This window comes from Pleurodeles waltl, chromosome 4_2 (genome assembly GCF_031143425.1).
Source record: "Pleurodeles waltl isolate 20211129_DDA chromosome 4_2, aPleWal1.hap1.20221129, whole genome shotgun sequence".
NCBI classification, from domain to species: Eukaryota; Metazoa; Chordata; class Amphibia; order Caudata; family Salamandridae; genus Pleurodeles; species Pleurodeles waltl.
Window position 1 is genome coordinate 950,524,694 of NC_090443.1, and position 26,037 is coordinate 950,550,730.

The 26,037-nt window shown below is 43.4% G+C and overlaps 1 protein-coding gene across 1 annotated transcript in view; it reads right to left on the reverse strand.

Moving 5' to 3' along the window:
* Positions 1 to 521: 521 nt before the first annotated feature.
* The window catches only part of TSPAN1 (tetraspanin 1), a 72,729-nt gene continuing 47,213 nt past the window's right edge, over positions 522 to 26,037 (reverse strand). The window contains exons 3-8 of the mRNA XM_069232762.1: positions 19,661 to 19,867; positions 18,442 to 18,516; positions 10,414 to 10,512; positions 8,442 to 8,588; positions 7,151 to 7,234; positions 522 to 3,252 (exon numbers count right to left, since the gene is read on the reverse strand). Coding sequence (XP_069088863.1) covers positions 3,196 to 3,252; positions 7,151 to 7,234; positions 8,442 to 8,588; positions 10,414 to 10,512; positions 18,442 to 18,516; positions 19,661 to 19,867 — 669 coding nt within the window. The 3' untranslated portion in view covers positions 522 to 3,195. The remainder of the gene's footprint in view (positions 3,253 to 7,150; positions 7,235 to 8,441; positions 8,589 to 10,413; positions 10,513 to 18,441; positions 18,517 to 19,660; positions 19,868 to 26,037) is intronic.

Below are 26,037 nucleotides of genomic sequence, written 5' to 3' on the forward strand. Positions count from 1 at the left end.
AGTTAACATTCCTGTCCAGTGGTGGAATTTGCCACAAAATTGTTTCCCAGGAAATGATGGTGCAAAAACACTGTAGTCAACATCTTAGCTTCAGACGTGTACCAGGTACTGAGATGCTTACATACAATATAATGCCTTAGCAAGGAGGCTCATACAGAGTCTAGGGTATAAAATTCAATTAGAAGAAGCCAGTACTTGTCATGCCACAAGATGATGATGAGGATATGTGTTTTTACTTCTGGAGCCAAATTAAGACAAAGATCTGTACTGTAAGGAAAGGACACGCTAGGCAAGGCTGGGTATTTGCTATACAGTGTTGATTTAAGTCACAGGTGAACAAAGACACCAACAAAAGTGCTCACAACAAAGTACAAGTACATTATGATGGAACCCATTGTTCTCTTTCCTAGTGCACAATAATTTATTTCTATTAAATATCAAACCGCCTTCAATTGCCACGTTACAAAGTACCCGTGGGTTTACTTGCGTTTCCATACAAAAAAACACTACGACAAACAGGATGGTCAAACAGATTTTTTTTTAATATTCTAAATTACAAAAAATTGCTCTTATTCCTACAATAGAGAATAATTTAAGGTAGAGTAAGGTGTAGTTACTATATCACAAGCAGATGTAAATGTACAGGACTACCTGATTTATAATCATGTTTCGAATCATTCAGGGAGAACAGAACGTGCTGGTATTATAATAGCTCAGAACACTACAATGTCATTTGGAGGATTTGAGCCCTTCATGTAACCCCCAGAGATGGGGTGTGGTAGGACAAAGTCCTTCATTCAAGGCTTTGAAGAAATGAAAAACTGGAACAGCAGCACATAGTCTGAAATGACAAAGGACTTGTGAAAAGTTGAAAAAGGGCTAAACAATAGGGTCTCTGCTTTGCCAACCTCCCTGGATCATTGACCAGAACAACTATTTGTAACACATTTTTCCTTTTTCTCACTTCATCGCTCTGCCCACAAAGGAGGAATAAAACAAGCAGAACGTTACTAAACTTTACATATTGGACTTCTTACTGTCTTTCTGATAGACTGTAGAGGAATGTTCAAATTACATCTCCAAGTAAGGCAGCGATGGCGAGAGATCCCTTCATATAACGCAATGCTGTCAGAGTGATGCAGATGGGAAACTTCGGTTCACAAAACAACAGGATGGATTGTCAGAGAGAAACGTCACAAGACCTGGGCTTTCAAGAGATTAATTCCGGAATTTACAATGAAACACCCGTGTCTGAAGACTAAAAGGTCTGCAATATCCAAGACAGTCCAGAACTGAGGTGGTGATGCTTGTCACACAGTTTAATGCTGACAACTTCAAGAGATGAATGCCACCCTTTACAAGTACAATTAGAACTGCTTGAACTAATACAGAGAACATAGATTTACTCATTCTGGTTAAAGTGGAAGCTGTGTAAATTACCTGTAGTCACTAATATTTTGTCTTATAGGGTGATTGGATCAGAGACATTACATGTGATTGGTACAGTAAATAGCTGAAAGAGAAATATGAGGCCCAAAAACACATACTGTGCAAACTCTAAAAGGCAATGTAGATTGGTTGTAAAAGCACATGAGTTTATAATTCCTTAGGCACTTGCAACGTCTTTATTTCTTCCTATATCAAAGTGTAAATGTGACTTCTGTCTGTTAAATCACCAGAAGCTGGATCATCACAACATGACAGGAAAATAACCAATCTTTGGAGAGTGCATGAACTAGGGAGTCACCCAAAAATAACTACAGGACCGGACCTGTTGACAGTTCCACTTCGTGTCATGATCCTCCCAAAGGTTAGCCTAGCATCCCTCTCTTGATGAAACTCGGTGATATCATTTTTGGGAATCATCGCAAGGCAAAACCCACAATACAAGGCTAATGTGGATTTGGCATAAAAACAATCATTACTGCAGACTAGTCTGGATGCGACAAAAAAAAAAAAAAAAAAAAGAAAAAGAAACATTTAGCATCGAAACAGCATTTGAAACTTAGGAAATGTTTATCTTTTTCATAGACCAAAAGGTATGTGTAGTTCTAAGGAGCAGACAATCCTCTTCTTCACAAACACAACTTATAAACTCAGGAGGATAATGGAAACTGGAATAATGGTACTTGGTCCACCGTTAGCATGGGGCTGCAGAATTATCAAAAGGACATATTCACAGTAACTACAAGTACTCTGGAGTGGATTAGACATCCGCTGCCAGCAGTGGATGAAGACAGAGCTAACTCACCTGCAGAATCTTTCAAAACCAGGTGGAGTCCTTGTCTGGTAACGTTGAAAGTTTAGACCCCAAGAAGACTTAACAGCATGGACTTTAATCAATGTAAGGGATGCAAAAAATAGCGATGAAAACAATCCAGGCACTGCTGCTGCATTCTTTCCGCAATGAAGGCTTGCAAGAAAGAACGCAGTCTAGAAGAGCAGTCTGGCAAACCAGAAGGTGTGCAGGTCATCAGAGTAGAAGTGCAAGACATACGGATGAAGTGGAGGGTGGGGCTCTGGTTACACCATGGATTTACAGACAATGGGGTAAATAGTGGCACATCTGAGGTCTGTCGGGGTAAACTGCAGAGCATTCTCCCCACTTGCCCACATTCAAATGCCACACTCAGCACAGAGAGGTAATGAGGCAAAAGGAGGAGCTGGCCAGAAATTAAAAAAGGCCAGTTCAAGTTACTGCAAGCCTCTGTTCAGGGAAGGTGAGCAAAACATTTTAGTGCCTTATGTACAGCATAAAAGCATCAAACTCAAGGACAGTAAGGTACGGAACATGACACACATATAATGTTTGCACCGTATTTGGTAAACAAGCACAGATTGGAAAGGGGCCTGACAAGAGCACAACCTGCAATAAGTCCTCCTTGAGTGGTGATAGACTTAAGACTACACATCTTTCTCAATAGGCCTCAAGTGTATAGTGCAGTAGCAGCAAGTGGAAATCAGCGGGCAAGGGGATGGAGCAAAATGAAGTAGAGTGGAGTGACAATTATTTTTAAAGTGCTATGCAGTCTCCCAGCTGGGTCGCTCGTGAAGTCAAATTAGCGTGTTTCCTGGTCTTAGCAACAGGTCAGCGCCTGGAAATCAGTTCCTTACAAAAGCCAAGTAATGAACACACAATCCTCCCATAGATGCTGCAGTCTGTCATCAGTGTCTTTGCAGGCCTCATTGGTGGGTCTAGGCTTTATTATCGATATGGCAATACAGGTACATAGCCACCACCATTGCTGCGATCTGTCAAAAAGCAGAGACAAAGGTTACTATTTGATAACTTGTCCATGTTATGAATTAAACACTGCAGTAGAAAACTGAAGCAATACATCATCACTGAAATACATTACAAAAAAAAACAGCCTATCATCAATCACTGATATAGCACAATCGAGAAGTAAGCCCATCAGTCATGAATGATATATAGCAGAAGAAATCTCGGACATGTGATCATTTATTCAAATAAAGCAGAAGAAAGCAAAAAGACATGAAGCAGAGAACTGAACCAATAGGTTCCTAGTCACTGAAATATAATAAAAGAAAACTAAGTAAATAAGTCATCAATCACTGAAATACAGCAGAAGAAAACTATGCCAACATGTTTCCAATCACTGAAATATCAAAACAAAAGCAATAGGTCATCAATTACCAGAATACAGCAGAACACTGAACCAATAGGCAATAAAGCACGGAAATATGGTGGAAAAACACCAAACTGAGAAAAACTAAACACTAAACTGTGATTATCAATCACTACTGCAGAAGAAATGTCTGCCAATGTGTCAACCCATAAAAAACAGAAGAAACTATACCAGCAGGTTAACATTCACTGAAATAGCACAGAAAATACGAAGCTAATGAAACACAGGAGAAAACTGACCAAGTAGGTCATCAATCCCTGAACTACATCATCAGTAGCTCAAATATAGTATCAGTCATCCAAATATAGCATAAATCACTGAACTATAGCATCAGTCATCCAAATATACCATAAATCACTGAACTATAGCATCAATCACCTAAAGTCACTGAACTAGCGAATTGTTCACTGAACTAGCGAATTGTTCATCGAACTAGAGCACCAGTCACCGAAATAGAGCACCAGTCACTGAACTGTAGCAGAAAGAAAGCGCTTCTCTAGAGCTTTAAATAAGATAATTCCGTCAGTGCTCTCTGACGGACTGTGTATCTGTAAGTGCACAAGCATGCACTAGCTTTGCTTTTCTATCCTCATTTAGCCCAGTAAAAGTTAGTGAAACCCAGCACAAGAGGACGGTTACACTGCACTAACAGAACATTTGTATGTTTGCATGTTATAGAGTAGGAAGAGTACCCAAAGAAGGGGCCACTGGGCAGTCAGTGTCATACCCTTGGGCTGCCATTCTAATATGGGGATTAACAAGTAACTGGCATACACAAGTGCCAGGAATATCACTAGTTTGTGTTGGATCACGAGGTCTTCATGAGCAGTTTGTTACTGGGTCTATGTGCACAGTGCACACACTCTTGAAGACCACATGGTTCTTCATTGGGAGCTTCTGCAAGTCTTGAAGTGGAAACTTTACAAGTCAAAGACAAAGACCAATGCCAGCATGGCGGCCTTACTGTGAACCAATCAAACCTGTTGGTCAACTTTAGCAGGAAATAATATTGATGGAGTCGTCATAATCTAGACAACAAAAGTTAACCGCATGCAATCATTTGTGCACTTTAATACACTCTGCACAATTTGAATTTTATTTTCAGAGAAAGCCTACTGCCATGTGCCCATACAAACGATTAGACCAATATTTTATTAAATATTCTCTTATTTAAGAATTTTGAGCTGCTGGTAAACACAAATTCTGAGCGAATTCTTCAGTAAAATATAGTGTCAAGTAGGAGTATATGTCCACATTCTCAAAGTGATTTTATGAAATTAGATGTATTATTAGATAAAGAACAAAGAGGAGCATGGAAGATCAATGAATATCATTTTATGAAAAAACTTAACGAGGTTGGAACTATAACAAAATTTAGTGTTTTTTTACTGTGAAATCCTTCTTCATAGTCTGATCTTTTGGAACAGAATAGTCTTACATACAAGCATTGCTTCCAAAGGGTGGACAGGTGAGTTTGTTACAGATTCATAGTCCGAAGCTACAGGTCTTAAATACTTAGCTGCTCTGATCCTCGAAGGAATACCTACACTCCCCGATTAACAGATATTAGCCCTACACAAATGGAATCAAGAGGATGATGGGGTTGTCAGAAGGAGGATGACAAACCAGGGGATTTGTTGCTTCCACCTTTACAAATTATTTTGTCCTATACAGTGCAAGCCAGTAAGCGTGTAACTATGCCTGTTGATAAACTAGACACTTTCTGGGATAGGTGGAAGGCTTTCCCTACACGTTTCCACCTCCTGCGGCCAGGTACCACCACACAAGCTGGTTATTCAAGGCTAGTATGAGAGGTGAGCTCAATGAGTGGGGTCATGCTGATGTTGAACATGGAGGAGATGTGTGGAAGAAGATAACCACAGTACGCCTCACCTGTGGTAGTGGTAGTGAGCATCTGGTTGATTCTTATTCCACCAAGTGCTCTCATCTGTAGAAACCGGTCACGGGCAGCAGCATTACTTAAAGTGTATACAAGGCTATACTGACAGCTCTTAGCAGGAGCCAGATGCTATGGTTTGGCCAACACGGAAGAGGGGGCTTTGTTTTAAGATGCCACCATCCAATGCAATGTGCTGCATATGATGAAACAGACCCTTCAGTACGCTGTAAATATTAAACATTTTTATGCTCGTTTTCTGGCTACGTATGTGCACGGCAGCAGTCTGCAGAACCGTTTTTTTTGTACTTTTCCTTTGATTAAGCAAAGTAGGTCAGTTTTTTCGTGCAACACTAAATGTGTGCAACCCTCGAGTTGCATCTACCAGCCCCAGGAGCACAGGCTTGAAGGAAGGTCATCAGCCTACCAGAACATTGCATCTAAAATGTGGCCATCGCTAAAACCTAGTGTCACAGGAGCTCAGACCTACAGGCAGCTGTAAACTGTAAAAAAAGCTTCGCACTTGTATAGTGCACTACTCACCAGTTAGGGTCTCAAGGCGCTGTACACATACCGCTGTGGAACTCCTCCTGTCTTTTCCCTGTGAGGCACCTACTCTTGGACAGCCCCAGGGTAAAGCCAGGCATCCAAGCGCTGTGAGGGCCATTGTGGAGATTAAGCAAGAGTTACAGAGTGGGACCCATTAATTAGATTAGGCACCGAGAATTATCTGGTCCAAGGGAATTAAGCCCAAGACCCGCCGAGGTGGGAATTGAACCCTGGTCCCGGGCCAGATCTTTGCATCAGGGTCTGCCGCTCTAACCATTGTGCCACACTTCTCCACTTATTGAAGAGGAGTGCCTTCACGTCAGAGATTGGGGTGCCATGGGATGAGGCTTTCGATACTGTCCAGGTAAACGCCCTCTTCCTACAGACGGGCTATTAAAAATAGCTCGGAAGGTATTAGGGCGCATGAAGCTGTGCAGCAAGATCCCTGTGCCGCACTGTGAAGACACGCAGTAGCAATGGACGTGAAGCACTATTGCTCCTCTGCCCATAAAACGTGACTGGTGCCAACTCGACCAGCACCAAAGTGGCCAGCCTGAAAAGGGACCTCATTTCCTCAACATACACTGCTAAGCTGAACTGTTTGAAAAAAACTCAACAAATAAAGGCACTCTTGGGGGGACAGAGTGGTTTGACCTGCAAGCAAATAAGATGCTGAAAACAACTCACAACCTCACAAACCTTCATAAAATGTGCACGGTCTGTGAGACAGGAAAGACAAGTTTCTGTCCACAACACACATTTGGCATATAGGGCGATCTTGCTTGGAACAGAAGACTAGATCCTAGCACCAACCGGATGTAGCGGAGCCCAGAACACCTGGTTCTTAGCCTGAAAAGTGCAGAGCAAGAGAAGACACATATTCCCCCATATGACTTGGCTTGCATCTTACATGCCACTCTTTGGCACTACTGGCGCCCTGCTGCCCCCAGACCCCGTGACAATTAATGTAAATAAACCAAAGCCCAGTAGCACAGCCAGTTTCATCAGCATAAAACCGAGGAGGGCGAGCAACCAGCCCTGCAAGAATACATACCTCTAATACAGCAATTCCTGCCGCTACTCCACCGACCACAGCGGCGTTCTTCCTGATGGTGTCCAATAACTGCTCAAAGCACCCCTGAAAAAAAGGTAAAGCGGTTAGGAAAGCACATCAGCACAGCATCAATGAGTTCGTCGACAAAGATCCAGTTTGTGCTGGTCCCAGTGGATCTGTAAATCACAACAGTGCACACAAGAAGGCGCGAGAAAAGGCGCACCTCTGGGCCCTGATTCATGAAACCAGTGACAAATTGGCACCCCAGATTTAAGTCACTGTGCGACTGCAGTTGTGCTATTGCTGAAGTATGGATAAAAAAATGCACCAGATCAGGCTTCCAGGAGTACGTCTGGGAATGTCATATGATGGGTCCGGGAGGTGGGGGGTTGGCAGATTCCTTATAGGGGAAACATTTTGCTCTACCGAGAATGCAACCCCCCTTCACGTCCACTGAATGAGGGTGTAACCCTTCTTCCCACCTTGGAAGGGACGTTTCTCTGCCCTTGTAAGTAGGTGTATGCCTGGCAGGAATTCCCTGTGACTTCCTCACAGTCGTAAACAATGTACATTTGGTCGGTAAACTCACTTTTTTGACCAAATTACCTTTCTGAACAGGGCCCGTGGTGTCTTAGTGGTTCAGGATTTGTTCACTTTGGTTGCAGATTAGAAAGTAAACTTTCAGTTTCACTGCCTGTCCATTGCTACAAACTACTGCGCGTGTGGATCTCAGAGATTTTGCAAAGGTTACTGTGCCCAGGCCGGGATCCTAGGGGCACCCAGAAACTGGAACAACCGACCATTCATGTGACTGCAGAACACATGTATTTATGCCAGGTGGGCTTGGAAGTGTGGGTGTTAGGGGCTTTTAAATTCACAAAAAAATAAAGAAAATGAACGGGAGAGGCTAAACCACAAACCAGGTATTATGTATTATTTATACCACAACGGTACAGCCCTCTTACAGCCTGTGTCAGAGTGCTGCTGGATAAGGTCACGGTGGAGGAGGCCAATGCATTATGGAATCTATTTTTTTTAACGAAATAACATTATAACACGACAAATGTCCCGGGGCAGACTTGCAGCGGTCTGTCACAACACCGGGTTACTACAACAGAAGAGCAAAAAAATCTGTCAAACATTCAGCATTGCGGGTGTGCTATTAGGAAAACCACAAAGGTGGCCGTTGTGTCAGAATGGAGCGAACGCAACAACCACAACAGTAGGTGGAAACGCAGACAGTCATTTGCGGCAAGGATTCCAGGAGGTAAACACATCTGTAAACACTTACTTGCACATTTGCAGCTGTCGCCTGTCCCAATTTACAAGTCGTTGTCACGTTGAATCGGCAGCACTGGGAGGGGTACGAGTCGCCATTATGTTTCATGTAATACGAGTTTGTGAAGTCGGTATAGTTGGAAAACCCGCAACATTTCAGCTGAAAAAGATTGCAAATGAATGATCAATACCGGTGTGAAGTCCCGAGACCACCACCACCATCTTCTTGCACATCCACACACCTTGAGGAGCACACATGAACTCACGCCAACTCTGGGGGGGCAGCAGACCTCATTGTTCAAACCCACAAGGAGCTATCAAGGAGTGCAGTGCGGCAATCGAAGGGCACACACTGTTGACAAGCGGTACAATAAAAGTGAAGTGATAGCACTTTGAAACAATTACATCTCTGAGGACACCATATCACCTCCAAGAATTTAGGGAGGTGAGCGAACAAGTGAAAAGCTTGGGTGAGCAGTTGCCGGAGATGCGAAGAAATTTCCAACAAAACTGATGTAATGCTGAAGGAACAAACTACGCTCATCCACCAGCAGCATGCAGCGGCCAGCGAAGGCTCACGCCTTTGGACTACGTACATCGTAGGAAGTAGGCTGGGTACAGTCCAGGGGCTGACTGACCAAGAGACCATTGGTTCTAGTGACCGGCCTGATAGGCTCAGGCATCGGAACCTTTACAAACCGGAAGGAGGTCGATAGGCGAGTCCGTCACATTTCTGAAGGAGTGATACACAAGATGCCGGAGAGATGGGGCTTGAGCTGTGGAGAAGCAGCATCAAGGAAATGTCGAACTGCGATGACAGCGAACTCTAGTAGCAGCTGTGATCCACACAGGAGATCCACACAGCACCTACCAGTAGGGAACAGCACATGTAATAGTGCACGGTCTGAAAGAAGCTGGCATAAAAGGAATGGGTGGATAAACTAGGCACCTTCCCAGGATGTTAACTTTTAAATTACTCTGATGGGATTCTACATTAACAACTGACTCAATTGACAGCATTGAAACCTTTGTCAGTGTTTTTAACAAAGCAGAGGTGAAAAAACATCTGCTGTTCATACTCCTATATATATTTGAATTAAAATACATACATGCACCCACTACCATAGCCCACTTCTATTCTACACCCCTACAGTCTCTGATCTTACCCTCAATGTAGGCCAGTTAATCCCAAGAACTCTATAAAGGATCCAGCAAATGCCTGCAAGTAATAAACTTCCAGACTTCAACTGCGGCCCCTTACATCTGATTGGAAGTTGAAGGAAACCAATAATTCCTATTGCAAATGTGACTTTGCTCTCTGTTCTGGGGTCACAATACAGCTCATCCTTCCTTGGGCTCACGGTACAATGGGAACATTACATTTCCAAAACCACAGAGAATCCCTGGCTGCTTGCTGAGGGCTCCCTGCCCGGCCACCCTTGCATCGTATCTTCTCAAAGAAGCAAATCACTTGTGCAGCTTTACACTACGAAGCTTTAACCCTTTCTTTAATGGTGCTTGCTCCTGCCACACTTCAGGGAGGAGTTCAAAGGACATCAGTCTTCATCTAAAAACCTCCATTGCTAACCATAGGTGCTTGAGCAGGCCAGAACCAACGAAGAGGTGCGACTTTTTTAAGCTTGAATTTCAGTACATCCGCAGATGAAAACCCTCCAACGCCAATGCAATACCAGACAATTAGGTAGCATACTTAAAGCAAACATGCTAGCCTCAGAATCGCCCAAAGTAACGCAGGAGGATCAGTGTTAGGGCTTGTTACATCACTGGATGCCTTGTGTGGCCATGGCTAGAGCTAGCCAACATGCGCAACTGCTGGTCATTCAAATGTCTCCTTATTTGTGAACTATAAACAGATGGCACATGATTCAGTACAAATGTCAAAAATTAACCATTCCTACCAAAAGTTAAATCCAAAAACCAAAGGTTTTTAGAAGAGACCCAGGGCAGTGCAGTAGATTGCTTACCTCAGTCATGGTGGTATTCCAGATCTGAGTGACGGCCGGATCTCTGCCATAGTCCCTCTGCAACACTTGCCTTAGCACAGGCTCCATAATGCTTTGTGCCTAGGGGTGGACATAAATGTTTAACGTTGAGTTAAATCTGTGTGCATTAATGAGGGTCACTTTTACCCAGTACAAGTTAGATCACATTATTCTGTCTTTTTCACACATCATATATTCTTATTAGTGCAATTCAGATACCACACTTCGGTTCCAAATTCCCATTTAACAAAGTCAATAGGTTTTGCTCTTGTATAGGTTATTTAAAGAAATCCATCAGCGACAGGCATATATCAAGCACAAATACATAGTTTCACAAAGTACAACATACTTCTAGCACACAGACCGAAAATAGAGGCATCAATGCTCAGCTGTCCATGAACCTGTGGAACGCAATGTAGATGCTGATGTGCACCAGCCAATGCTTCATTTGTAAATAAAAACGTGCTGGTGCCCAAAGCTCTCCTCTGAAACTCGCTGCTGCAATTAAATGTGCGAGCACGGAATACTGAGGCAGCTTAATCCAGAGGCCATCTTGGGCTTCTTTAATCCATTTACAGTGGGAAAAATCACTTACATCGCGGTGAATACAACAAAATGCATTTACAGCGCATATGCGTTTACCACACATGCCTTTACCACAAATATACCTTTAACCACGAATTAATTTACAACGAATAATCCAGTGTATACAATTGTCAGGTTTTTTAAATTGCAATTTTCACTGCAAGCATAGAGCTGCTGCATTTAGGAGGCGGCATGTTTCTTTGATTCTTCTTTTTTGGCGCCTATGCTTGTAATAAGAAATAAAACGACTCAGCCATCACACTTGCTTGTCAAGGCCAGACTCATTGGCTTTGCCAGTATTAAGCTTTCTGGAAATTGTAGGTTAATTCTCATTCCAAACAAATCGCGCTACATAGATTAGACAACAAAGGCAACCAAGCTCTGGCAAAGTCAATAAGTATGGCCTCAGAAAGATAGTGACATGTGACGCCAAACTAAAAAGAAGGGGATCAAAGAAAACATGCTGCTGTCCCAACGTGGCATCCAGAATTTCATTGTACATTTTAAATACAAACCAAAAATAAATGCAGCATATATATTTTAATAGAACAGTGCAGCCGATTCCCAGCAGACATGGTTACTTAAAAACAGGTATAGAAGAATTGTTTAGTTTTAAACAGCTTCACAGGAAAATTGAATATCATTGATAAAAAGATCACATACTGCTGGCTTTGAATTACGGTAACCTTAAGGCACAAAGAGTTCAATGGATTTTGGCAGATGCAGGACATCAGCCAAAAAGTGGTTTAATTACACACAGGTGAATGCAAAGGAGCTTGGGAAAAAATGGAGAGCAGAAGAAACTAAACCGCGAATGACAGATGAACAGAGAAATTTGTAGTGTCGTCACACTACGCAGTGCACTAGCGCAGTAATGATACAAAGACACACTGATTGCGGTTCTGTGGCTCAGCAGGCCGTGCTCACTCTGCATGTATCCCATATTATTCCCCCGCCCACTCGCTGCGCTTTATTTATATGCACCAACACGTGACCCGGAGGTCAAACAAGATACGGAGGGGTGGTCAGAGCGGATCCCCTCATGTCACATTCTTAACAGAGGTGGTAGTGGCCAGTTACGCCACTGGTGCGACACTACAGAATCAAAGGAGAGGCTGACCCAAAGCCATTATACATATTACTGTATGGTTTGTGAATTGTTTTGAGTAAATAAGGCTGGTGTAACAGCTAAAGCTGTATCTATGCCACACCTAAAAATAGTCACAGGATAAAATACCTGACATTTGGAAAGTCAAGAGGGCTATTTGGTTCTCTCCTCTCAAAACACTTGAGTGGCGTGTTAAGAGGGGCAGGGCAGATTTTTCAAAGCCAAACCTAAACAGGGGGGTAATTTGAGCATTTATGCTTCTATATTCTCCATACTCATGGAAAAATGCAATAAATGTAAAAGTAACTTGCACGTACGTTTTACATGCTAAGATATACATATGACGTGACGCAGATTAGGAAAGAAAAGTAATTTGATACTCTGAAAAAAAGTACATTCATCAAATAAGGAGAATCTTATTTTCATTAACCCGACGCACATAATTAATTAGCAAGTCAAAGACAACATGTTGAATACTACTTTTGAATTGCAATATACATCATAAAGTAACCAAACCAACCACATATCAAATACCTGGAACAAAACAACCTGCTCTACATCTCCATATCAGGATGCCAAGGAAACTGCAGCCCTCATCCTCCTCAATCATTCAGCTGTATTCAACGCTGTATCCCACCATACTCATCAATAGACTCAACAGTTTCAGCATGCAGGAATACACCCTTCCTCGCAGGATGCACGCAAGCATCCGACTGCCTCCTTTCACCTCTAAACCCAAGAACATAATCTGTGGTGTAACCAAAGGATTATCCCTCAGTCCCATGCTGTTCAATACCTACATTACCTCCCTTGCAGACATCAGATCCCACGGTCTCAACATCATATCCTACGCAGATGACATACAACTCATCCTCTTGCTCACCAAGGACATGACCTCCACACCACCAGAACAAACTTCTGTGACGACATGACCAGTGTCACAGACCAGATGAGAACCAGTTGCCAGATGTATCAAAGGGTTTTACCCATTCTGTGTCTATGGGAAAATGTGTTTGTACATATGGCCCCAATTGCCTTAAATTCAACTCCGACAAGACAGAAGTACTGATCTTTGGTAGAAACACCTCCATATGGGACCAAAACTGTCAGACAGCCAAACCTGGACCCACACCCACGCTGTCAGACCATGCACAAAACCTTTGAACCACCCTCAACAGCCAACTGACCACGAAACGGCAGATCAATGGAGTTGCATCCTCTTTCTTCCAAACCTTTTGCATGCTCCGCAGAATCTTTAGATGGATCCCAGTCAGCACCAAGACCACCATCACCCAGGCCCTAGTCACCAGTCGCCTCGACTACTGCAACACACTCTACTCAGACATAACCACCAACTCCTCAAGAGTCTCCAGACCATTCAGAACTCTCCAGCCAGACTCAAACTGGACCTTCCCAAACAAGCCCACATTACTCCCCACCTCAGAAACCTCCACTGGCTCCCCATCCAGAAAAGAAGCCAGTTCAAGACCCTCATGTATGACTACAAAGCCCTATGCTAGAGGTCTTCAAACTTTGAGTTGCGACACCCGGGGGGCTGTGGAATCATCAGAAGGGGTGGGGTGCGCATTCCCCAGTCACTTCTGCCTCGAATCCAAAACTTCTTCATTTTAGAAAATGACTACTGTCCTGGGATGGTTAATTTCAATAGTTTAGAAAGCTTCAGCTCAATTACCATCGGTGAGTCTCCTGTTAAGTGAATCAGAGGGAAGGGCAGACATCTAAAGAAACATTCTTGCCAGGGTGCCTGCTTGCCTGAAAGAAATGCAAATATGCGCTAATAGTTAATTTGCAAATGTAAACTGTAATCTACAAATGTAAAGGATGCTTGGGAGCCGGTACTGATCGAATCACTGGAAGCCTTGTGATGACACAGATTTATTCTTTTTGAGTGGTAGTAAAAAGAGTTAACTGAACTGTGAAGTGCGTACTTTTAATTGCAATTACATAGTGGTTGCTGCCCCTAAGGAGGTGCTGAAGGGATATTTATGTAAAATAAACTGTATTAGGTATGGTCTGCGTATTACTAAAATCTATATTTTGGAAGCACTATTTAATGGTAAAAATTTTGCACATTTTGTAGTAGTCTATTTTATACTGTGTCTAATGCAGGTATAAAATAATGACTTGCGTACTCAAGACTTACATGTTCACAGTGCTTTCTGTCCTCTCCGGCTACACACTGACCTATGCAGTGCATTAACTATTCGAGGTTTCATAATGCACTGAAGTGCATTTCCCACTGAGTAACAACTTTCTTTTATTTAGTTTTCATTTAGGCTGGCTGTAATTTCATATGTAGTTACCTGACAGTGAAAGACCTAAAAAGAAAAACCCTTTCAGAATATTTTGGAGCTTATTTATGAGAGGCTTGCGTTAGTGGAGCATCACTTTTTTTGACGCTCCGGCAGCACAAGCCTGTTGTCAATCACCCTATGTGGCTTTGCATGGTCTCATAGAAATGGAGGATGGCAAAGCAGCGCAAGCCGCTGCGTTGCCTTACTCTGTGCCAAGGAGCCGCACCATAGGCGTTGCATGGTTGTTCCCATGCAACACTCATGGATTTTGATGCTGCCCCAGCTTTTCAAAATCACTTAAACTGGAGCAGTGGCAAAACCTTACGCCTCCCCAGAGCAAACCTAATGAGAAATGTTTTAATTTTTTCTTTTTGTTATGTATTTTGCATGCTACAGCACACATAGAAAGAGGAAAATGCCTCTCTGGATTGTTTTTGTGCAGGAAGGTGCCCCTCCCTGCCTACATTGGCGCTAGGCAGCAATTTGTGCGCCAGCGCAGGGAGAAACAACAGGAAGGCACTGTATTTCATAAATACGGTCCATTCCTGCCCTTTTATATTGACTTAGGGCAGTGTAGCAAGAAGACTAGCTGCGCTCCCCTACGATAATTACTCATAAATAAGGATCTTTGTTTTTTGCCACACCTTTGACCACGCCCCCACACTCACTGACCTTTGGTTTGCTAAACACTGTTTAATATTATTTCTTCCCTGTAAAAATGATTTGGAGCGGAAATTGGGGACGTTTAGGATTGTCAATGATGAGGAGTAGCAGGTTTTAGACATTTTTGTCAGGAGGGGGTCCATACATCTAAAAATGTTTTGAGGGGGGGGGGGGGGGGTCCCGGCATTAAAAGGTTTGAAGACCTCTGCCCTACACGATCAAGGGTGGACTTCTTTTAACCACTGACTGAACACCCGCGTTCCTCCTCACTGGCCCTCGCCTACACCCCCCGTATTCATCACAACCGTGGTCACACCTTCTCCTACACCGCTGCCAAGTACTGGAAAGAGTTTCCCCTCCACCTTCTAGCAGCACCCTCCCATGCGGATTTCAGAAAGAAACTCAAGACCTGGCTTTTCGATGGAGACATCACACTTCAGCACCCAGGGACCCCTGTGGTGACAGGGTCGAGCTTTACAAATACTGATTGATCAAACAAGGGATTATTACAGGTGCTATAATGGACTTATTGTGGAGAAAGTAAAGTGTCATTTTCCACGGTCTTGTTTATGTACTACAACAACAGCAAGCTGCCCCCAACAGGCATAGGACATAGGTTTAACGTGATGTTCTAAAGATGCCACATGCTGTTAACTAAAAAGATCTGCCAGATATCTTGTGATCCAGGCTGCTTAATTATGCGCACTTTCTCTCCCAGACCCCATCTCATAGCCTACAGCATAGGTCATGGAACTCCCATGGGGCATGATCTGTAATCCTAGAAGGCTGATCCAACCTTCTGGAAATTTACCTTGGTTCCTTCATGACATGGAGGGAGGCTGAGGGCCTTGGGTAAACTTTACAAGCACCTGTTTGGTTCAGGTAGAGCCACCAACTCGCTTATTCTTGTAATTAGTTTCTCACTGAGCTTTGTCTTAAATACACTGTGGCAACAGAAATTCAAATTTACAGCTAGAACTTGATCTCTCCATATACCAATGCACATCCATATCATTTACAGTCTGTATCTGCAACAATTTATGGAGTTTGCTCCAACATGATACAAAAGACAGCAGTGGTACCTATGGAGGCAAATTGTCCTATTCAAGTTTTGTGGGTTCTCCTCTTGTGTGTGTCTGGGATGTGGTTCTTCTGATTTTGACTGGGTTACATATAGATGACCAGACCCAAAAAACCCAGTCCGGTGTGGCATGCACTACAGAAATCACACTGTCAATCAGAAACATACCTTCTTCCTGCACAACCATTTAAAAAAAAAAAAAAAAAAAAAAAAAAAAAAACCATACTGGTACTTGTACTTTTCGGTAATCATTTTGAGAAGAACAGGGGCCAAGAGAGGTGGTGCGATACTACCATCAACATGGGAAAGACAACACTTACTAAGAAACCTCAGTATGGTAATTGTGACAACTTTTAATAGCACTGCAACAAACTTCAAACACTTCTCTGATGGTTTGACTTGGCTCCTTCTAATCACACTTTTTAACGAAATGAAATACAGAGAACTGTTTGGGAAGAATGGTCATGCCAACCAACGCCTGAGCAATTAAAGGACGTAATTACAGAACTGCGCGGAAATAAATCTAAACAAGAATCATGTGTTGGTAGAAACATTTGAGCCCTGTCCTCCAGAAACGTAATCTGTGACCTTCAAGCATAACCCATCCCCAGACAATGGCACAAAAGCCGATGAACTATAACAAAAGGAGGAGGAAGTAAAATTTCCCACAAAACAGGTTCCGAAAAAAGCAAGCAATAAAACCACAACTAACATCTAGAAAATGATGTGATGTGATGACACTGAAAACAAGGCTGTGTTGATTCAGTCATTCCATCCTGCAGGAGAATCCTCATCGTAAATGCTAAAGCTTTGAACTGTGTACTTCACTGTTCTTTGAGGAGTTTTGAACCACTGCGTACTCTACAGAGATTCAGTAAAAAGTGCTCACACTTTACATCTCCTAGTTCATGAACATTTAATGAAGCAAGGTTGGAAAGGGTAGCCTGGGTCCTGAATGATGCCCGATTGTGGGGACAGTGAATCTGGCTTCATATTCAAAGGTTTTCCCTGCAGGCCGGGATTTGCATTTGTACCTCTGCATGGACGAACTACAGAATTTACATACGCTCTGCCTCATGTTAGGAAAATCAACGCAAGACAGAATAGTACTTGGTTTACATTTTGCAAATAAAGTCAAGATACACAATACCACAGACGCTGAGCAGCAGGGATTAAATGAATTAGTTTCTACTAATCTGAAGGAAATCACAATGTGATCTGACAGAATATACGTTGATCCAGAGTAGGAAGAAGCCCCAGTGAGCTTACATCAGATTCAATTTACATTGTTCTCATCAGATACCATAGGCCGCCCCATTGGCTAACACTTGTTAGAGGATAAAACTCCTGAGTTTTGTCAAGGTGTGGGCGGTAATAATGGGTCACTTTTTAGACCCATAGTTGTTTCTGATCAGGGAGGACACTTGCAAAGGTCCCGTTTCTTTGGCAGGGTATTGTTTGATGATGGTCATCAGCCTGTTTGTAGTGCGTTCCACACTACAATCTCCTTCCATTTTGCAGAAAATTGTGATACTAATCTACAGAAGGGTCTTTCTTTCTCCAGGGAAGCTGTGCAACACACCCCCCCCCCCCACCACAATCCTATGCAAGACGTACAATAAATGACAGCAAAAAAAAAAGAGAACAAAATACTGTGCGTCACAGTGACCATTACAGGTTCCCCTGAACTCAATACCTGCCCAAATATTACATTCTATTAGAGCACTGTTAAACAAAGGCCCTTCTGGTAACTAGTACGCAAAGAGAAAGCTTCTACCCAGCAAAAAGCAAACCCATAGGGTGCTATTTCTGTATGCATCTTTCAATAACATGAACAGGCGACAATTGCAAACTTCAAAAGGTACAGGAACAACATGGCGACATCCCATGTTTAACACTGGCACAGAAGGAATGACCTGAACACCAACAGAGAATGTCCGTGCCCTTCATGGCAATTCTTAAAAGGCACATCGGGACAGAGCCAATCAGGGTTAAGGATACTTTTAAGGGTCACAGAACTAATCAGGTCAATTAAAAATTGTGATTATTTTAGATCTCAATCATCCAGGACACTACACTTTGCAATATGCGCTAGTTAAATACCGCATGGTACACCATGGTGGGAAATGCACAGCAGGTCAAAGGCTCACATAGGTTTCCTGGATGAACTCTTGAATAACCCTAACCACCAATAGCATCACATGTGATCAAGGTTACACTTTTTTTTTATTTATTTTTAACACAGTCGAAGTCCTTACCATAGAAGAGTAGACCAACGCAACAACTGCACCAGCAACTTCAGCGATGAAGATCAGGAGGATGAGTGTGAAGAACTGAAAGAGACAACACACTGAATGAAAGCTGGCATTTACTGGGACAGAATCGCGATGCCACTGTCATTTTGCAAATAGTAGTACGGATTGCCCTTGTATTTTACTTTGCACAATACTAAATGATTAATGTTTATCTTCCTTACAGTAACTTAAACACATTATTTGCCTGTTCCTCCTTAAACGGACTACACAGGTGCGTAAAGTTTTTGTTTCATTTGAGGCGTTCGATCCCACCTCTGTGATTACAGAGCAAAAAAGTTAAAAGAAGTTAATTCCCACTACAAAGGTGTTAACATCTGATAACGCCCCTGGCATTAGGTAATAATGTTTGACTAGCATTCTTGGACCATCTGAGACAACCCGACGGCTTGGAATTCTGACATTAGCTACTCTGTGACATTGTTCAAAGTTCAGCGAGTGTGGAGTAGGGACATTAGGGAGGAGTAGAGGTTGTGTTGGATGAGACAAGGGAAACCAGTGCCAACAGCCTTATTGCCAACATACTGTCAGGCTTTAACTACTTTTTATTGCTCTTGAATAATCATGCACCTTTGTATTCAGTTCTGGAAAATACATGTATCGTAGACAATTAATAGTGGTTAATGCCCTGAAGAGCAGACATTAACTGTTGTTAATATCCTGACCATTAAAAATATCACCTAAATGTGTTCTGGAGATATTGCGTTCTAGCTTAGAGCTCTGAATCTACTGAATGACATGACAGAAGGTATTTAAGATATATCCTTTACCAAAGTAGAGCACTTTACTTTAGAGGCCCTTTCCAAAATCCTGAAGGAAAGAACTTATATGTCTTGTGGCACTCCAGCTTCAAACAGTAAAACGTTTAGAAGAATGAAGCTCTGTGGTTTAGGGGTTGGTTACCAACACTTCTAATGTTAAGACAGACATCAAGACAGAAACGCTTCTTAGGGTGAAAACCGGAGATAATTGGATTTGGAAGGGGTCAGTGAATTGTCAGGATGATTTTTCCCCTCTATATTGGCGAATTGCAAGCCACTGGAGAGATGCACTGTGGGATGAACACTGGTTTTCCTGAAGCATAACTAGTCAGCTTTGGGCTGAGGTGCCCCCCATGCATCAGATGTTCACACTGCCTCACAACAGACAGCAGAACAGAGCTTACCGTAATGAGGAGGCACTTGCTCTCCTTCTGGGCTCCGCAGCACCCCAGGAATCCCAGCACCACGAGGACGGCTCCGATGGCGATGAGGAAGTAGCCGACGTTCACAAACTGGCCCAAGTCACTGGCAAACGCGCCGAATATATTCAGGAACGATTTGGAATCCACAGTGACCCAGATGCCAACTCCAAGCAGCGTTCCTCCACCCAGCTAGACAAATGAAAAGGAAGACCTAGTTAGGGCGAGGATTAGATTCTGCATATTTAATCTCCACAGCATTCAGACCTTGGGCGTGGTGGAACAAAAACCTTTTCAGGATTAGTGCTTTTCAGACTTGGCAAATCATTGTAGAAAGACCATAACTTAAAAAAAACATGACTTCACAAAGCAGAAATTAAAGTTGAAAATCATCATGCACGTACAGCACTCCTGGAGACAAGAAATCTACTTTATCAGGGGTATATATTCGAGAGTTAAAAGTTTACTGTACACAGATCTGCCCTGCAACCATAGTCCTATGTCCAGCCTCAGCTGTTACATTACATTGAACATGTGCTACTTTGTAGCGTCTGTGGTGACCTCTTCAGTACAACAGATACTTTTGCAAATTAACTCAGGAGACAAGGAAGTCACAAGGATCCCTATATTTCATTAACTGAGAACGGAGGTAACTATAGGAAAGGGTGAGGAGTTCAGGAAAGAGGTGATAAACATGACAGGTGATGTAGGAGTGGGGAAATGCAGTCTCAGAAGTCTGAATTAGGAAGTATTTAAAATATCAGTAACAAGACACCAAAGGCCCAGCAAGGTGAGATGAACCGTTTTTTAGGTCACTGTCTTACAAAGAACCAAATGGGAAATTGTTGGACTTATCAGCCTTAGGGTGTTCTACCCCATAAACCTTTTGTCTTCCACCCCCATTTTTGCTGATCATGTTTTTGCTGGCCTTAGGACTCCACACTTTATTACTGCTGACCAGTGCTAACGAGCATGTGCGCCCTCCTTAAAACAGGGTGGCATTGACTTATCCCCAAATGGCATATTTATTTTCTTTTAAGTCCCAGTAAGGTGGTACTACATGTAACCAGGGGCTGTAAATTAAATGCTACTAGTGGTCCTGCAGCACTGATTGTGCCACCCACTTAAGTAGCCTTTTAATCGTGTCTCAGGCCTGCCATAGCAGCCTGTGTGTGGAGTTTTAAACTGCCATTTTGACCTGGCAAATTAACACCCTTGCAGGCCCAAACCTTTCCTTTTAAAACATGTAAGTCACTCCTCAGGTAGGCCCTTGTCAGCCCAAAGGGCAGGGTGCAGTGTATTTAAAAAGTTGGACATATACATTATACTTGTACATGTCCTATCTCTCCCATAGGTTAACATTGGGATTACCTTATTACATTTTATAAGTGTACTTTCCAATTGGGAAGAGATGGGACCCCAGGTGTGGCGTTTCTTGAATCACAACTTAAAATCATAATTTATGGTGAAGTCGGATTTTTTAAATTGCGATTCTGAAAAATGCCACTTTTAGAAAGTTGGCATTTTCTTACTTCAAATCATCTAGTTCCTTCTGCCTGTCTCTGAATGCATGTCTGGGCGGGTGACAGCTGGGCTCTTGTGCATTCCCGCCAGATAGCCACACAGAGAGGGAGCTTAGGTGTGACTGATGGCCCATCCTGGGCAAGATGGGAGTGAGGACAGTGTCCTGAGGACGCATAACATAACCCTCTGTAGTGTGTCTGGAACTAGAGCAGGAACAGCAGGGATTCTGTGCAATTCAAAGGCCTCTCTTTCAAGTCTCCCCCACTTCAAAGGCACCACTGAGTATAAGAACTGGACTTCTGACCCCAACAAAACAGTACACTTCTGGACCCAAGGACATTCTGCCAGGAAGAAGGACTGGTGGGCTGCTGAAGGGACTGTCACTTTGCCGGACACTGTTGGGATCCTGCTCTGCTGTGCCTGCCCTGCTGCCCTCCTTGTCAGGGAGTGAGAAGGACCGGACCTGCATCTCTATATCCCCAGAACCAAAGTGATTCCAAGGGCTTGCTTGCCTCCTGTTCTGAAGTCTCAGGGACAGCAAATGCTTCCCTTCCATCTACAATCAGGGCCAAACCTTCCTTTTTAATACACATAGGTCCCCCCTAAAGTAGGCCCTAATCAGCCCACAGGGCATGGTGGGGTATATAAAAAGTAGGACATGTAATTTCAAGTTTCACATGCCCTGGTAGTGGAAAACACTTAAGTTTGTTTTTCACTACTGCAAGGCCTGCCTCTCCCATAGAATAACATTAGAGATTACTTATTACATTTGATAAGCTGTAATTTCCAAATGGATGCAGGTAACAAGTTCATGTTTGGTGTCTTTGGAAGTCTAATGTAAAATCTATTCTCATTGGTGAAGTCTGATTTTAAGTTACAATTTTAGAAAGTTGGCATTTTCCTGCCTTAGCCATTTAGTGCTTGCAGCCTGTTTCTGGTTCACATGACTGGGTTTAGTTGACAATTGCGTTTTGTGTATTCCTCCTAGAAAGCCTCACAAAATAGAGAGCTTAGGTGTGCCTGAACAGGCCATCACTGGCAGATTGGGAGGGTGGAGGTGGGCACAGCCCTACTTACACTTCAATAAGCTATGTTCTCTCTGCTTACAAAGTGCTACATAACCCCTATAATTAGTCTGGAGTCAGGGAAGGAAGAATGCCTTGGGACTTCAAAGGGAAACCTCTAGAAGCTTCTCCCACTTCAAAGGAACAACAGGGTACACATTTTGGACCTCAGATGCCAACTCCCTCAAGACAGCCACCTTTCCAGAAAGATAGAAAAATGCCAAAGTCATCTCCCCCTCAAAATAAGTACTCAACTATTGACTCATTTGCTTGCCCCCTCCCCCTTCTCAGGCAAAGTCATCAAGAAGACCATCAAAAGACAACTCTCTGACCACCCAGAACACCACAAACTCCTGAATGACTTGCAATCAAGATTTTAAAACAACCACAGCACTGAAACAGCCGTAATCGCTGCCACAGATAAAATATGCACAATTTTCGACCGTGGACATACCTCCGCGCTCATTCTCTTTGACCTCTCTACCATCTTCGACACTTTCTCCCACCACACATTCATCACCCGACTAGTGCAGGAATACAAGGACCAACTCTCAACTGAATAGCCTCTTTCCTCTCAGGATCAACTCAACAAGTCAGCTTCACGCCATTCACATCAGAACCCAAGGACCTTATCTACAGAGTTCCACTGGGATCATCACTCAGCCCCACACTTTTCAATATGTAACTGACTCGTAAGATCCCACAGAATCAACAGTCTCCTATGCTGACACAGCCAATTTTTTCCTTCTCAGATGACACAGTCATCATCAAGACAAAGTTCAAACAATGCATGACCAGCATGGCTAATTGGATGAAACAAACTGCTCAAGCTCAACACTGACAAAACTGACGTGCTGATCTTCAGGAATAAGAGCTCACTTTGGGACTTCACCTGGTGGCCCACTGAACTTGGACCCACACCCACTCTAATCGACCAACTAGGAACCTAGACCGCATCCTGAACACCAACCTCACCATAAAGTCCTATGTCAACGCCATCACCTCCTCATTCTTCCACATCCTCTGCATGTTACGTAAAATCTTCAAGTGGACACCAAACACACCTTTTCGAAGGCCCTAATCACAAGCAGATTGGACTACAGCAACACACTATGCCAGCATTTCAACCCCTTTTCTTCACAGACTTCAAACCATCCAAAACATCACCATTAGACTTGTGCTCAACCCCCTGCGCTGAACCCACACCACTCCTCAGAGCGCTCCAATGGCTCCCCATCAGAAAGCGCTGCCAGTTCAAATTTCACACATGCATTCAAGTCACTACACAACATTGAACCCGCATACCTCAATCACCAGCTTCACTTCCATCAACCAACAAGACAACTTTGCTCAGCATCATTCTCACTTGCGCGCACGCACACACCTCGTATCCACAGAAGCAGAACAGAGGTCGATCATACTTCTACAAGGTGCCAAATCCTGGAACAACCACCTCCCCCCAAATCACAGCCTCCTCCTCACCTCCTGAATTTCACAAGAAACTGAAGACCTAGCTTTTCAATTAGTCTTTTTGCAGGACCATCAAGACTGCCTGTATTCAGGCCCAGTCTCACCACAAGCATACATTCACCTACTCAGCAGCACCTGGATACCCTCACGGGTGACAAGCAGTCTCTACAAATCCACCTTACATTACTTTGCAACTCTTCAGTACACTTCTGGACCTGTGGAAACTCTTCGAAGAAGACGGTCTGCTGTGCTGCTGAAAGGACTGCCACTCTGCTGGACTGCTCCCTGCTGCGCTGAACTGCTGCCCTCTTGCATCTGTGAGAATCACTGGATTGGCATCTATGGAACCCAGTACCCCAAAGTGATCCCAAGGGCAAGTTGGCTGGCCTCCAGACTAGCGCTTCAAGGACATAGCTCCAACAACCTTGAACCCAGCACCTGGGCTTTGCCATCCATGACTCCTATCCTTCCAAGTGGTGCCACCCTAGATGCTTGGAAGTGGGCATGAAGGTGCTCTGCCAGACTAACTGTGGATACAGCAAAAACCAACGCATAGCTCCTACTGCAAGGGTTCTCCTGATGCAAGGACTCAGCATCCACCTCTCCTCAGAACCGCTGCATGTGCGAAGCTTACCCAGCGCAGTCCCGCACATTGCAAATCCTTCATGAACTGCAGCTTCGATGACGTCGCAGATCTTCACATCGAAGCCTCATAGCTCCACGGAACTGACACATTGCCTAGACTGTGCAACATATCCTCGACTCCTAACTTCATATTGCAAACCCTCATCAATGGGATCCTTGAAGACAATGCAGGACCTCGCATTGCAACTCTGCCCAGAACCGATGCATTCTCAGTGCAGGTACTTGCAAAGCTCTGCAAGCAGAATATAAGGTACTCTTGCTCAAGGGGCCTAATTTGGCCCCTGTAGCTGCCTGGTACTCTATCGTGGTTGGCCTGAACTTGTGACTTTGTCCTGGTTAGTCATGACCAGATAGCCACAGTTGGCGCTTTGTGCCTTCTGGTGCTATTTTCCCTGAGATCTCTAAACCAGTGTATCTTCAGTTCTAATTAATGGATTTTTGTCAATTTGGTCTGTTTTCATTTATTAAAAAACACTATTGTTTCTAAACTGGTGTGGCATCCTTTTGTGATCTGTTTTCATTTTATTGCTGCTTGGAGTGTGGTGCAGATACTTTACACATTGCCTCCATGTTATGCCTGTGTGCTCTGTGCCAAGCTACCAGATGATTAAGAACAGGTTAATTTGTGGTTTGCTTGTGACTTTACCCTGACAAGGATTCTGGTTGCTGCTTGAGTAAGGTTTTACCAACCAGCAACCCAATGTCTTACAGAAATCACCTACTATGGGTAAAACAACTGAAGTGATGGATGGAGCACTTTAATTACTCTTAGCCACTGGCAATTATTTGAAGCCGCCATTCATGTGCAAAGCAAACTTGCCCTGATCCAATCGAAAAAGAGATACTCTACGGTCAGTACTAGGAAGACCACCTTACGCCAGGTCATTACGTATCCACCTTTCAAATACAAACAATTTTCAGGAGTTTTAGTCTAACAAGTTTAATGGAAGCACAACACTGCAACAGTCAAAATGCATTGAACACCAAAGTTCAGAATTGGAGCTAGCTTCTGTAGTGAACTGGAGGGAGGTCACCTTAATATGTTTCCTCAAGATAAGAGTACAAGAAAAGCTGCACCAGTTTCAGACTTGTTGCACCTCCTCAGTATGGTGCAGATTCAGTCAATGTGGCCATGTGCTTTATATAAAAAATAAAATTAAAAAAAAAGACAGAAAGTAGCCCAGAACAATGACCCATTATCTTTTTTGTTTTCATAATTAAGACACGCTTGCTACAGGAACAAGACTAGGACGAAACTTTGATGCAAAGCTGTTAAATAAGTAATCTACTACTTTTCACTTGCTCTCACAGTGCTCCAGCATATTCAAGTTGTGAAGGGAGTTCCGTGGTCACTGGTTGGCACGGAGGCCCCCGCATATCGAATTTCTAAGGGAAGTATATAATTAATTGCCCCAGAATCCCCGAATTTCCAGTTCCTTAGTGGAACACTGTGGTCACTTTTTAACCCAGTGCCCCCAGCATATTCAAGTTCTTAGGGAAGTACTATTGTCACTCAATGCCCCAGATCACCCTGCGTATTGCGTTCCTTTCGGGAGTACTTTGGTCACTCATTGCCCTAGAGCCCTTGGATATTCAGGTGCTTAGGTTGTGGTCACTCACTGCCCCCAGCATATTCATGTTCTTATAGGAGGTCTTAGG